This window comes from Opisthorchis viverrini, assembly GCF_000715545.1.
Source record: "Opisthorchis viverrini unplaced genomic scaffold opera_v5_334, whole genome shotgun sequence".
NCBI classification, from domain to species: Eukaryota; Metazoa; Platyhelminthes; class Trematoda; order Opisthorchiida; family Opisthorchiidae; genus Opisthorchis; species Opisthorchis viverrini.
The window spans coordinates 416,748-432,712 of record NW_008751986.1 but is presented as its reverse complement, the minus strand read 5'-3'; the positions used below and the strand labels follow the sequence as shown (position 1 = coordinate 432,712).

Sequence of the window (15,965 nt, the reverse complement as noted above, 5' to 3'; positions counted from 1 at the left end):
TCATACTAAATCGTGTCGCGAACAGAAGAAAACTCGAAAAACCTCAAACAACCGGATTAGGATATCTAGATATTCATGCGGTATGACAACAATCACTGTCGAGATACGATGTGAACAACTAGTGTTCGTGCAAGTATTTCTGGCCTAACGATACACCAAGGCACTGAACCTGGTCAGCCGAAGTACAGAGCTACCGAAACATGTCCGAAAAAACATAGGGTGACTTACATCTTGACACAAGGACGGGGAGCAGACTCAGAGAGGGCCACCTGGCCCATTTTCGGGCGTCGGCTTGCCTGTCATCCAGCGCCCATCGCAAAACCCCACATGATCAGCAATCAAGCGTCCAATCACCCTAGGATCTGAGTCACCTTGTTCACTGTGTGGACCAATCAGACCGAAAGCGTGGACGAATGGCAGAGCGTGTGAGCGTAGCCAGACAGAATCCATGATAACACATCAGTGCAACCGTAAACAGCGCATTCGCACGGCGTATGCGTTCCCTCATCACGCTTGCTCGGGCAGCCCGACTGATACCAGCTGGGATTGGCAAAACCGATCAAGCGGTTCCCCAGGGTCCGATAAAAGAGCTAGGTTCAGGGTCTGGGATACCTTGCGCAGAAACATTTCGATTGGCTCGTACGTTACTCCTGACTGTTATTAATGGTCAGAGAGGGAGCGATCTCGACCTGCCTGAAACCAATTCGAATGCTGCTCATCGGAAGGGCCCTTTCTCGCATGCTGAAGTCACTATTGAGCAGGAAGAGGAACGTTACTGAGGCCAGAATTCACATGTGCTTGGATAACTTTGCTGTAGCACAATCCTCGTGTTTCCTTCGAGTAGCACGGCACTGAAAGATGCCACAGCTAGGCAATTTCCCTCTAAGCCGGAACTGCTCACACCATGGAAGCTGCGTAAAAACTATATCGTCCCATCTATGAGGTCTCACTGGTTTCTGAAAACTTCTATTTCTGCTCGTATGACGTTTAGACCTGATTCGTGTGGCCAGCGTGCGCAAAACGATTGTCTTTCGTAATGAGGCGGGTTTTGCAGCAAACGAATACGTAGGCCAGGGACACAAAGTAGCCATGAGGTCACAAGTTTATCTCATGTTTAATTCTTCGTTTTGGCTTTGTTCCTAGCATTCCTTGGGATTTTATCACTTAGGAAAAGTTTCGATGAAACAAAGTTAACACAATTTAGTCAGGCAAGCTCTGCCCGCTTTCACCGAACGAGTGGACCAGGCAAAAAAGGCATTGGTTTTCAGTGACAGAGATTATAATAGTCGGATGGTTGCCCGACAAGACAATATAAAAATGACCACAAATTATACAACGGTGAAAACTACTGATGGTGGGATCTTGTACAATAATGAATTGACTCTCATGCAACTGGGAAGCAATACATTTTAGGTGTTCCGCAAGGGACACGTAAACCATCAAAAGTCTGCCATATCCGCTCACCGCAGGATGCAAACCATGCCTATTTCTTAATACTAAAAACCAATCTGACAATAGAGGAAGGTGTTAAACCTCATATCAGGATCTCCTGACAGAAAGGGTGCACCAGTTGTTCTTCGTCAGTCCAACACTCAGTGGAAAATTTTTCTGCGTGCTGAAAGACTGATAACCCATCTTAAAAGCTTGGGGTAGCGAAGTGCAAATAACCTAATTAGTTGTGCTGGACGGAACTAAAACCTCAGTTCGTTGCGCCAGTACCGCCACTTACTACGCAAAATTGTCTGTGTCTGTTGTGTACATACGGACAGGATAGCGTTGGTTACGGTACTACATTATTTTTGTATGGAACAGTTAGGTTTTTTAAGATCAATCTGCTCATCACCAAAAACTGGAGAGAATAATCCAAAGAAGTGTAATAGCAACAAAAAAGACTTTTCAAGGTGTTCAGCAACAAAATGAAACCGAACTGGAGTCGATTTCTTAAAATTCCTGCCATGGTATGCAAATAATGCTTTCCGCCCGATATAAACAATGAACGATTTATAGCACGGTATGGTTGCAGATTTACTCAGCAACTCTTTCTAACGGACGGTCCATTCCATTACACTTGTTTGAAATACTTATCATAAAATAAAAGATCTTAACTAGTTTCTTGCTTTTACGCAGTTTTCGGGACATCATCCTTTTAAATGGAAACCTGGTGGAGTTGAGGCGAAAACTATGTGACTTCATGATTTCGTCGTTCAGTCTGTCTGTGGGATCCAGCAGAATCATAATTTTAATCCTAGGACTACAAATTTCCAGGGGCCCGAAAATAGCAAGAGGAATCCACAGACTGAGTGTTAATTTCTCGAAGTCCCTGATGGAACAGCGGTCGGAGAAAAACACAATAACGACCGCAATAAAAATATAAGACCATCCAGACTGTCGAAATCGGACAGACTGTTGAATGCCCAAAGTCAAAATTTACATAAAATGCAACTAGAAGTCGGTTACAATTAAGGGTAGCCAAATAGCCTTCCAGAAGGCATCTGTCATATAAGAAAAAACTTGAGTATGTACTCCCCTACGGAACTTGGTACTCTGGCATCAACCCAATTATTTTTTCCTACGAGTTACGAGGCAGTTCACGATGGCCCATCATCCGAGAAAAAGTGAAAAAACTCATGTGACATTTTTTAAACACTATGGTTACAGTACTCATTAAATGAGTTTGGGGAAAGAAACTCTATCGTTAGCTTGAAGCTGTTGATTTGTTGCCTGTTTCACGTTGAATGATCCAGTTGTCATTTTTGCAGACGATCTTCAACAATGGACTAGAAGAAATACTTGGTGAGGGGTCGAATTCATCAAAGTGAAATTCCGGGTTATAGTCACTTTCTGTTAAATCGAACAGTATTGCAGGCAAGTACACGGCGGAGCATTTTGCTACGGAAAATTGAGGTTGGGCAGCTGATGTGGCCCAGACAGGCAAAAGCTATTAAAGTGAGCCCTGCATACTTGAATTCATATTAACCACTGTGAGCAGTTTACCTGCGTCCCACCAAAACAGGCGCCTTAGACAGCGAGACGGTCAAGCTACCGTTCGTGATCATGAACATGGAAGGAAATGTAGTTTGTTACCAGGGCCAGCTCAAAGGCCTGGAGATAGGCCGCTGTACACCAGCCAAGCAAACAAGTACCGCCCCCTGGATAAGAGTAGTCCCCACATACTAAAGCAGCCGATCCGGGGTTGAAAGTCTAATGCAAGTCTGTTTTCGTCGAAAGCACCCGATAAATATAGATAAGATATACTGATTTCGCACTTGAGAATAGTTTTGAACGAAGTCCACCTAAGCAACACAAACTGGTCCACGAAGACGAACTGCGAATTTTTGTGATGAGTGTGCATGAAATTTCACTGTGTCATCAAACGGCTTTTAAAACTTCCCAAACTGTTCTTGGCATGGTTGGGGCTTTAAATCGGGGGCAAGAGGGCTCACTGGCTGGAGCGCGAATTCGCTGACAGGAAGGCCCGTGGTTCGGACCCGACCTCTGCATCACCACTTTTCCTGTCTAGGCTTGAGCAACCTGGCAGTATCCCAGCCCTCATGCTTCCTTCGAGTGGCAAGGCAGCTAGGTAGCGAAAGGATATTACAGACGGACGATTTCTTTCTATGAATTTGATGTTTATAACTTTCATCTCCCTGAAGTCGGGTGCTTGTGCTCTCATAACTGTCTGCAAAATCTTGTTCTACACATACGCTCTAAGCTTCTTTTCGATCAGTTGCACAGTTTGTGCGTTACGTGAAGCAGCTTCATCGCCATACTGTGCAATTCCTAACAGGGGCCTGGGAGGCAGGCTATGGAAACCCGTCAAACTAGCTTATGGATGGGGGATTCACGTGTCAACGCCTGATTGCAGTGGGTTATTCACGGTCCGTAGGTTGCATTACCATCTCCTTCTTACGTTCGTCCTACAAAGTTGAGCGTGTCCATAGACCGACATGGCGGTAAGCTTACTTATCAACGGGGTCTACTATGGTGAGTCGTCGCTAATGGGCCTGTGAGATCAGGTGCGAAGACTGCGCTTGATCCGTAGGCTTTTCAACGTGCACACAGCTAATTTTGGGCTATTGAGAAAATGCGTTGGCCGCTTGGAAACGCCAGTATGTTTTAAATTTCAACTAACATATTGTCAGTAAGCGAGGAAGCCTAAAGTTCACTATATACTCCTCTGGGTAAGTTCACAGTAGGGTGGATTCAGTTAAGTGAAGGAGACACAAACCGAGCTATCGGTTGAACGTCCGAGGACGTTGTTAGAACTCGGGTTGAAAAAAAGACAGGCCAACAGGATACGCACCCCGTTGAAAGCAGATCAGTCGATGCGTTTGCGCCTATTCTTGCAGTTTTCGAGTTTCTCACAGTTAATTGCGAGCTGTTTGACTATTGGCGAATACCTCATACCCCTGGAATCGTACCGAATAAACTGGATAGGCTCGGCATAGGGTTCTAGATACTGGTCATTACACAGTCCCAATCCGAGCATGATATGCTCCTCTATTCTAATAACCTACGAAAATGAGCAACGGGACTGCTTTCTCTTATCAGAATACTACGACAGACGATAGGATTAACCCCAAGAAACCACACCACCACTACAGGTAACTAATCCATTAGTTTTAGTCTGTCCCGGAACTTTGACAGAAAAAATGACGAAAAAAACGACGACATTCTTGGTGCAATTAAATCGCAACAAGCACGGTAGAAACTTCCTATACAACTTTGTTGTTGCGTTGTCAAACCGAGAATAACAAATATTTCATTTTCTATCGACAATACTGTCATGATTTTTGTGTGCTTATTCTTATACTTACCATATATACTCGTACTGAACTTTTGTATGTACATTTCAGCTCATGTGCGCTTGTTCTTAGACAAGTAAAACGTTGCTTATCCTCGAAAACCTGGACTCTGTTCTAACTCGTTCTCGGACACTTTCTAAACGTCTCAATTTACTTGTCTAAGAACACAATGGACCCGCAACTACGACCTCGGTTCTTCGACGCTGACCCAAACTCCGCAGATGCAGCAAAACGCTGGAATCACTGGTTTCGTACCTTCGAAACCTATCTGAAAACCGTCGAATCTTCTAAACCCGACAAACTTGAAACTCTCATCCACTTTGTGGATCCATTAGTATACGATCACATTGCTGATCACACCGACTATGAATCTGCAATCGCCACGTTACGGAAATTATATGTCCGTCCAAAAAATGTCATATATGCACGCTACCTGCTACAGACCTACAAACAGGAGAGTGGACAAGATATCGATCAGTTCGTACAAAAACTGAAATCATTAGCCAAAGACTGTGAGTTTAAATCTGTGTCTGCAACTGAATATCAAGATGAGTGCGTGCGTGATGCTATAATTAATGGCCTGGCGTCCACATCCATCCGCGAGAAGCTTCTAGCACAAAGCGAACTCACTCTGGACCAAACATATCAGCTGGCTAGATCCCTCGAATTGGCTCACAAACAGTCACAGTCATATGTTAGTAACGAACCCATATCTTGCTCTACGATTCCACCCATTTCACAGAATCCCGAACTGCGTGTTGATCCCACCACTGCTGCTGTAAAATCCATTCAGACATGTTATTTCTGCGGTTATGATGCACATCCTCGTCCAAAGTGCCCCGCTCGCGAAGCCGTCTGCAATCTTTGTGGTAAACGCGGTCACTTCCGCCGCGTGTGCCGTTCAAAAAATACCTCCAAGTTCCACACAAGTTGTACAACAAAGCCTACTTTATCGTCATTATTCGTTGCAGCAGCTCCTACCTGCCTGGCGCATGCCATCGCAACTATCGAAGTCAATGGCATCACTCTCCGTGCTCTGGTCGACACAGGGAGTTCTTGCAGTTTCATTAACGCTAAGGTCGTGAAACTGCATAATTGGAAAATTTATCCAACTTTCTCAGTCGTCACAATGGCGTCTACATCCCTATCTTGTCGAACGACTGGTTACGCTTGTGTTTCTGTCCGATACAGAGATACCTCATACAGTGAACTGAAGCTCTTTGTAATGCCAAACCTCTGCACCGACGTTTTACTCGGGCATGACTTTCTAGGTCTACATGGCAAGGTAGAAATTTCATTCGGCGGGGATCGTGATGCGCTCACCATCTGCGGCCTGACGGCTGTAAACGTTGAATCACCATCACTTTTCGCCAACTTGTCTCCAGATTGCAAGCCTGTTGCAACCAAATCAAGAAGGCATCATCCGGATGATGAAAAATTCATTCGCGCCGAAGTTGACCGCTTATTGCAAGAAGGCATCATCGAACCGTCAACGTCTCCCTGGAGAGCGCAGGTTTTGATTACTAAGGGTATCAATCACAAACGCCGGATGGTTGTTGACTACAGCCAAACTATCAACCGGTTCACATATCTGGACGCTTACCCTCTGCCACGCTTGGACAAAATGATTGAGGAGATTTCGCACTACGAAGTCTATAGTACATTAGACCTCTTGTCTGCTTACCATCAAGTCCCCATCTCGGCATCCGACAAACCTTTTACAGCATTCGAAGCATGTGGTGGCCTGTTTCAGTTTCGTCGCATACCCTTCGGTGTCACAAACGGTGTTGCGTGTTTTCAGCGAACTATTAACAATATCATTACGACTGAAAAGCTGAAAAGCACGTATGCCTACATAGACAATGTGACTATTTGTGGCAAGACCCAAGAGGAACACGATCTCAATCTCCAGTCGTTTTTGAGAGCTACGAGGAAGTATGGGATCACTCTTAATGATGACAAAACAGTCACTTCTTCAAAAGTTATCCGCCTCCTAGGTTATGAGGTTTCAAAGGGTGTCATTAGACCAGACCCTGAACGCATGGAACCCATCCGTCAGTTACCTCTTCCGCGTACTACCACGGAAATGCAACGTATCATCGGTATGTTTGCATATTATGCTCATTGGATATCCTCATTTTCCGACAAAATCAACAAACTGGTAAAGAATAAAACTTTTCCCCTACCTGCCGACGTCGAGTTGACCTTCGACAACCTAAAGAACGAACTAGAAAATGCTACACTAATCACAATAGATTATAACGAGCCTCTGGTTGTTGAAACGGATGCCTCCGATGTGGCTATAGCCGCGTCCCTAAGCCAAAACCGTCGGCCGGTAGCCTTTTTCTCGAGGACACTCAATCCGAGCGAGAAGAATCATTCTGCCATCGAGAAGGAGGCCTACGCTATCGTTGAATCCATCCGGAAATGGCGGCATTATCTACTCGGAAGACCCTTCAAACTGATCACCGATCAGCGTTCAGTCTCATTCATGTACGGCGGTGGACAGAAGGGTAAAGTGAAAAACGACAAGATACAACGATGGAGGATTGAGCTGTCCGAGTACAAATATGATGTCATATACCGACCTGGCAAGGACAATCATGTCGCCGACACTCTGTCACGAAACGTATGTGCTTCCATGGGGAGCAATAACCAACTCGGAGAGCTCCATAACTCCCTCTGCCATCCAGGCATTACCCGTATGTTTCATTTTGTGCGTTGCAAGAATCTCCCCTACTCCGTCGACGATGTCAAGCGCGTCATTTCCTCCTGCAAAGTGTGTGCTGAACTGAAGCCAAGATTTTGGAAATCCTCTGGTAGACTCATTAAAGCAACACAACCTTTTGAACGTCTGAGTTTGGATTTTAAAGGTCCTTTGCCATCTAATACACGCAACCGCTACTTACTCACTATAATTGACGAGTTCTCTAGATTCCCATTTGCATTTGCGTGTGCGGATATGACCTCGGCAACTGTGATTGACTGTCTCACACAAATCTTCTGTCTGTTCGGAATGCCAGCCTATATCCATTCCGACAGAGGCTCATCGTTCATGTCGTCTGAGATCAATAGCTTTCTTCTGGAGAAAGGTGTTGCTATGAGTCATACATCAGCTTATAATCCACAGTGTAACGGTCAAGTTGAGCGTCTCAACGGTACTCTCTGGAAAACAATAAGCTTAGCGCTGAAATCTCACAATCTCCCGCCTTCCCGTTGGGAATCAGTACTCCCTGATGCTCTACACAGCCTCCGATCATTGTTATGTACAGTCACTAATTGTACTCCACACGAACGTTTGTTCCAATACGCACGTCGATCAACATTTGGAATATCGTTGCCATCTTGGTTGACCACCCCTGGTCCAGTTCTGCTGCAACGAGGTGATAGGTCATCCAAGTACCAACCACTAGTAGAAGAAGTTGACCTTCTGAACTGCAACCCACACTACGCACACATTGCTCATCGAGACGGAAGAGTCGAAACCGTGTCCCTTCGCCGTCTAGCCCCAGCTGTTCAGAGTACAACTGACAATGTTCTCAATCTGTCTGAATCCAACGAGGATACCGAACACCCAGATACGACTGAACTAACCGGACGCCAGCCCGATAGCTCTCAAGCATCGGAATCTTCTTCTGTACCGTCTTCCGAACACCAACCGAGTTATCCCTTGATTCTAGAACAACAGCGACGCATTCATCCTTACAGTTTGAGGAACAGAGAAGCTTGATTCAGTACATCACTTCCTGTCTACGTCAGCTCATATGTGCCTGTTCAAACACTGTCGGGGTGAATGTCATGATTTTTGTGTGCTTATTCTTATACTTACCATATATACTCGTACTGAACTTTTGTATGTACATTTCAGCTCATGTGCGCTTGTTCTTAGACAAGTAAAACGTTGCTTATCCTCGAAAACCTGGACTCTGTTCTAACTCGTTCTCGGACACTTTCTAAAAGTCTCAAATACACTCAGTGGAAGTGAGTAGTGGCGAAGAGTCCCTCAGCAGTCTGGAATATACATAGTGTAGATAGCGCCGAGGATATGCTGAGGACCCATTCCGCTCGCTGTACGACACGTCAGTGGCCGCTAGTACTGTGGCTAAGTGTGCTGGAAGGCAACTGTGATGGCATGATCCGTAAATGGTCCATGATATACCTTGTTACACGTGACCTTACCCATATCCTTGGTGAAAACAGATCAACATGTTATGCAGAGGCAACGGACAAAGGACCTGACAAAATCCCAGCAATAAGCTGAAAACAAGTTGCTTTTCCTGCAGCAGTTCAGTGTATGGAGTTGGTTGCTCGGAGGAGGCCTATCGGATATCTCCATGTATTCGTATTTTTGTAATATTGAGTACCCAATGGGTAAGTTTTAGCAAAAGATAAACAAGTGAGACCCGTCGGGCAGTTTAGTTAGTATCTCACTTGTTTCTAGCATGATTAGGTATGCATTCAATGTTTCAAAATAAGCTGGAAAGACGCGAGAAGCCAATTCAGGCTCAATTTCCTATTGGAATGAGCCCAATAATAATATCACGTTAGCCTGTCAATGAAGAATAGGGTCGAATTGATGATGTTCTCATCCCTGACGCTTTTTCTTATGAGGAGCAGAAAGACAGCTTTGATCATACGCATAGGGGAAGTGTGGGGCTACTGAATGGCACATCGCAGCATTCCAGATGATAACCTCAAAACAGCTCATTTTATGATTCGATGATTAGGTTCAATGCTGGACTTCATTTGATATTCTGAGTATGCCAAAGTGTGCAAACCATTAGCTTAAGCTCCTAGTGCTTTCAAAATCGGCTAATTTCTTCTGGAAATCTTGATGCCTTCAGGAGCTAGGGTCAATCAAGTCAAGTTGACCGGGCAAGCATACCTTGTATACTTCTTTTTTAACCGTAGTGTTAACTATAACTCGTCTTGACGGAGGGGGGGGGGTTGTCGCATTTTATTCAGGGACAATGAGGAGGCATAAGGGGTTACTAATCCGAAGCTCACTTTTACATCCCAGTCATTAAAAGATCGCTGGAGAGTAAATTCACGTGAGTGGAATGCAAGGTGTGAGTATGGTATAAATTGACAAAAACTTACTCCATTGGTGAGCCAATTACACTGCCCGACTTTTTGCCGACTGAACTGTTTTGTTCACCGCTGATTAGTTTCAAAATGGCCTGCTTAGTGTCGCTGAAAGGAGTCAATTCAGCAGTGTTATTTACATCCGAAGCGACCTTATCACGCTCCAACGATAAATCCAATGGCATGACAGAAGTAGTTGTGTTGGTCTTCAATTCACACTTTGGAACACTATCGGAGTTGCGTTTATCGCACATATAAACATGTGTGAATGCGTTCGAAACGGGGAGTCCGGAAGGAGCCATAGGTTCTGTAACACCGTTAATTTCCACTGACGGGACTATAGGGCAAGAGGTGAGTGAACTGTGCTTGCCAGTGCGGGGTGGATTGCACGTATGTGATGTGGGATTGGGAAGCACAGGTGAGTTGGCGCCAGATAATGTAAAAGGATCAGTTTTGACACTAGAGTCCGGCGAGAGACAGGGTCCGGATATAGAATCCTGCAACATGGCGGGTGTATTATTGAAAGGTAAGGCAGCTTGTTCGAGTCGGGGCATTTGAGGCACAGATGTCGAGTCAGGGACTGGAGATGCAATGTTATTAGAAGCCAGTCTTTCGTGTGGACGGATAACATCTCTTTTTAAATTGGCATCAGCATAAGGGCATCCAGAAACGCGCTGGTGATACGAATAGCGAGGGCCCTTGACGTGTCCGTAACCTTTACAGCCAACAGTTGGGCATGCGCCCGCCTGTGCGGTGTTGACGGAACTGGTGGATGAGTTTGAGTGACCGTCATGCACGCTGTTCATGTCATTATCCGATTCATCTATGGTGATACAATGTAACAGATTTGAGAAATCACTAAAGCAATGAGTTCAGCACTGATGGTGAGGTACTCGCAAGCCTACAATTGAGTATATATGTATTTTCGGCTCTGCGACATAGAGACTTAATGTTCAAAATTCTCTACTGCACCATACTCTGGTTTTCGCAAGCGACGTAACTGGGGTAAAATAGGCCTAAAACGTACCGATACCGATACTCAATGAAAACATGGAAAATAGAAAAACGTCTGCCCTCAAAACACAAACATGAAATAAAACATTCCAGAATCTTGGATGCCCGACGTTCGTCCAATGGTTTTCGGGTTACCGAAACAGCTGGGGCAAGCTAATCCAACCGTATTACCTCTAGAACTATTGCTCCTGTCGACTTTTCGAATCACGTATCTAACGCTAGATGTTTGCAGAGCATCATGGTAGGAAAATAGGTACCGTCAGAAGAATGACCATCGCCAGGCAATACTGGACTGTGCCTTTAGGCATGCCTGGCATGTAGCGACTAGATGGAAATCACTAAATGCATAGCAATCTACATCAACTATGCCTGTGACATGCAAAAGTATGGATGCTAAATTCGCAGTTTGGTCTGTCAGGGAATTCTAGCGTACCACAGCCACAATACGCTCACAGCCTTTTACAAACAACCAGGGACCAGGAAAACTCAAATTGGATGATGGCTCACTTACCAGTATTGAAACGTTGTTCCAGTGGCCGTTCGAAACAGTACTCAGTAAAACTTGAATCTCTTAGATATCAACTAATCTTAAGCTCACCATTTAAAGGACTAGTACTAGCACATGGCACCACCTAAATGTTGAGAACGGTCTGCCGTGTTTTGAGTTCCCAGGGTTCGTTGTTAAATAGGACAGATGGTGCCAGTATCTCAAATTCGTTTAGGCTTTAATCTGCATGTAAGAACCAAATAAATGGACATAGCTGTCTATACACCGCGTACAATGAAACTCCTGAATTGGAGATACTTCGCTCTCGCCTAGTGTTCGGGGACCAGCCGTCCCTAATAACCGAACATCACATCATTTGGACGGATGTGTCACGTGCAGGACACGGGCCAGACGTAGGCATGCCCTGATTGGTCAGAATGCCAGCCAATCCGAGTCAAGCACCCGTGACTCGACGCTTCTCGCCCCCTCACGGACATTCTGGCACGACCTTGTGACTCTGTGACTACCCCATAAATACAGTTGTAATGATTTTCCTTTGTCTCCATAAAGGGCTGTGTAGAGCTACCGTGCGTTTTGATATACCATAGTGGGCGGAGCAAGGAAGCCAGGGGACCGATACAGAGTTGCATTACCGTACATCAAGACATAACAACTGGCGACAACCCGAACCCACGATGTCAATTTCGGCAGAGCAACTCCAATTAATTTTACAGCAACAACAGAAGCAGTTCGAAGAAGCTCAAATGAGGCTTGTTGAATCTCTGATGCGCAGTATGTCGGTGAACGCGACAAAAACGTTTGAGCCTCAGTCTTCTTCCGCAGATGCTGCTGCCAGCTCGATTACTGAATTCAATTTTGATGCTGAATCTGGACGAACTTTCGAAAGTTGGTTCAAGAAATATGAAGACATGTTTCAAACCGACTTTGCTCAGTTTGATGATGCATGGAAAGTTCGACTGTTGCTGCGGAAACTGGGGACAGCTGAACACGATCGGTTCACAAATTTCATACTCCCCAAACTCCCTCGTGACCTTGGTTTCGCAGATGCTGTCAAAATTCTGGCCCAAATATTCGGTGAGCAAAGTTCCTTGTTCAATATTCGTTATCAGTGTCTCAAGATTACCAAAAGGGATACTGAGGATTTCATCACATATGCCGGTGTGGTCAACAGAGAATGCGAGCGCTTTCAGCTCAGCTCCATGACCGAGGATCAATTCAAGTGTCTCATCTTTGTGGCTGGTCTTCAATCACCACACGATGCAGATATTCGGACCCGGCTACTGAATCGAATTGAACAGGATCCAGAGTTGACGCTTCAGAAACTTACCACCGAATGCCAGCATCTTATCAATCTCAAGGCTGATGCTGCCATGATTGGACATTCCAAATTATCTCAGCCGGATATGGTATGCAAAGTAACTTCCAAAAGGAAGTCAAGTTCAAAACGAACTCCAAGAAAACCGCCCACACCCTGTTGGTTTTGTGAAGAATGGCACTATTCACGCCACTGTCCCTACCGGAACCACAGGTGCAGTAAGTGCAGTCGAAAGGGTCACAAAGAAGAATGCTGCAGAGACAACTTCAGGAGCTCGCGCAAACACCGACCCGACAAAAGGACGCAGGCAGAGGCTGTGACCGCCACATTCAGGATGAAATCACCTGGTCGACGTAAATTTGTCACATTATGTATCAATGGCACACCAGTTACTCTCCAACTGGATACAGGTTCTGACCTCACTCTGATTTCAAAACGAACCTGGAACGAAATTGGAAGGCCACCAGTGGAACCCACAAAGTGCATCGTTCGTAATGCATCTGGTGGAAGCCTCAAACTGACCGGGAAGCTGAACTGTTCCGTAACGTTCAAGGGAATTCATCTCAGTGGCACTTGTTACCTCACGAACTACACAGGCCTTGATCTCTTGGGCCTGGATTGGATTAATGAGCTTCAACTGTTGGATGAACCCCTCAATGCCGTTTGTGACGAAACAACTGCAAATGGCCCCGATACGTTCACGAGAACATCACGTCCTGACGATTTTGTGGTCGCTACAGTTACAGCCAAACCGGAGACCAGATGGAGCATACGCGACACAGCGACTATTCAGCTTCTGGCGTCCGGCAGCGGTAGCCCTCTCACCTCAGTGCAATTTGGTGAACCCTGCCAGCAGCCCGCAACGTTTCACCCGCGGTCTGAACCGTTCAGTTTACAGTCGCAGGTTCAGGCGGATCGTTCTACTGCTATCCGGAAAGTCAAGGAAGTGGGGCCGGCAGAAGGGACGCCACAACAGTCACACAGAGACCAGCCACCGATTCAAATATATGAGGAATGCTCTCCACGGTGGACGCAGGGTCGACGATGTCAAACACGAGGCACACGTAAGAACATCAGCACATCCGCGTCAAGTGAACCAACTTCAGGCAACAGACTGCGGTCTGGTGAGGGGACCACGTCGCATTGGAAACCGGACAGCCGTGACATACCTCCCAAGTGGAGGGTACCGGATTCCAGATCAGCATGCTGGCAGCCCCAGGGACGGACCGACGTGCGACAGAACCTCCATGAGTCATCACAGTGGAGTCCAAAGCAGCAGTCGGTTGGACAGCCCTCTCAAGGGGGAGGTGTTCGGGGGCCAGCCGTCCCTAATAACCGAACATCACATCAGTTGGATGCATGTGTCACGTGCAGGACACGGGCCAGACGTAGGCATGCCCTGATTGGTCAGAATGCCAGCCAATCCGAGTCAAGCACCTTGACTCGACGGTTCTCGCCCCCTCACGGACATTCTGGCACGACCTTGTGGAACACTCTGTGACTACCCTATATATAAACAGTTGTACTGATTTTCCTTTGTCTCCATAAAGGGCTGTGTACAGCTACCGTGCCTTTTGCTATACCATAGTGGGTGGAGCAGGAAGCCAAGGGACCGACACAGAGTTGCACTACCGTCCAGCAAGTTATAACAACTGGCGACAACCCGAACCCACGATGTCAATTTCGGCAGAGCAACTCCAATTAATTTTACAGCAACAACAGAAGCAGTTCGAAGAAGCACAACTGAGGCTTGTTGAATCTCTGATGCGCAGTATGTCGGTGAATGCGATAAAAAAGGGTGAGCCTCCGTCTTCTTCCGCAGATGCTGCTGCCAGCTCAATTACCGAATTCAATTTTGATGCTGAATCTGGACGAACTTTCGAAAGTTGGTTCAAGAAATATGAAGACATGTTTCAAACCGACTTTGCTCAGTTTGATGATGCGTGGAAAGTTCGTCTGTTGCTGCGGAAACTGGGGACAGCTGAACACGATCGGTTCACAAATTTCATTCTCCCCAAACTCCCTCGTGACCTTGGTTTCGCAGATGCTGTCAAAATTCTGGCCCAAATATTCGGTGAACAAAGTTCCTTGTTCAATATTCGTTATCAGTGTCTCAAGATTACCAAAAGGGATACTGAGGATTTCATCACATATGCCGGTGTGGTCAACAGAGAATGCGAGCGCTTTCAGCTCAGCTCCATGACCGAGGATCAATTCAAGTGTCTCATCTTTGTGGCTGGTCTTCAATCACCACACGATGCAGATATTCGGACCCGGCTACTGAATCGAATTGAACAGGATCCAGAGTTGACGCTTCAGAAACTTACCACCGAATGCCAGCATCTTATCAATCTCAAGGCTGATGCTGCCATGATTGGACATTCCAAATTATCTCAGCCGGATATGGTATGCAAAGTAACTTCCAAAAGGAAGTCAAGTTCAAAACGAACTCCAAGAAAACCGCCCACACCCTGTTGGTTTTGTGAAGAATGGCACTATTCACGCCACTGTCCCTACCGGAACCACAGGTGCAGTAAGTGCAGTCGAAAGGGTCACAAAGAAGAATGCTGCAGAGACAACTTCAGGAGCTCGCGCAAACACCGACCCGACAAAAGGACGCAGGCAGAGGCTGTGACCGCCACATTCAGGATGAAATCACCTGGTCGACGTAAATTTGTCACATTATGTATCAATGGCACACCAGTTACTCTCCAACTGGATACAGGTTCTGACCTCACTCTGATTTCAAAACGAACCTGGAACGAAATTGGAAGGCCACCAGTGGAACCCACAAAGTGCATCGTTCGTAATGCATCTGGTGGAAGCCTCAAACTGACCGGGAAGCTGAACTGTTCCGTAACGTTCAAGGGAATTCATCTCAGTGGCACTTGTTACCTCACGAACTACACAGGCCTTGATCTCTTGGGCCTGGATTGGATTAATGAGCTTCAACTGTTGGATGAACCCCTCAATGCCGTTTGTGACGAAACAACTGCAAACGGCCCCGATACGTTCACGAGAACATCACGTCCTGACGATTTTGTGGTCGCTACAGTTGCAGCCAAACCGGAGACCAGATGGAGCATACGCGACACAGCGACTATTCAGCTTCTGGCGTCCGGCAGCGGTAGCCCTCTCACCTCAGTGCAATTTGGTGAACCCTCCCAGCAGCCCGCAACGTTTCACCCGCGATCTGAACCGTTCAGTTTACAGTCGCAGGTTCAGGCGGATCGTCCTA

At 46.2% G+C, this 15,965-nt stretch overlaps 2 protein-coding genes across 2 annotated transcripts; one reads left to right on the top strand and one right to left on the bottom strand.

The window, feature by feature from the left end:
* Nucleotides 1-494: 494 nt before the first annotated feature.
* Nucleotides 495-779, top strand: T265_10054 (hypothetical protein; the record flags this gene model as incomplete). Its single annotated transcript, XM_009176308.1, has 1 exon — nt 495-779. One exon carries the CDS (start codon nt 495-497, stop codon nt 777-779), a length of 285 nt encoding a protein of 94 aa, XP_009174572.1.
* Nucleotides 780-9,901: 9,122 nt separating this feature from the next.
* Nucleotides 9,902-10,696, bottom strand: T265_10053 (hypothetical protein; the record flags this gene model as incomplete). Its single annotated transcript, XM_009176307.1, has 1 exon — nt 9,902-10,696. The coding sequence occupies one exon, from the start codon at nt 10,694-10,696 to the stop codon at nt 9,902-9,904; it is 795 nt and encodes a 264-aa protein (XP_009174571.1).
* Nucleotides 10,697-15,965: the final 5,269 nt, after the last annotated feature.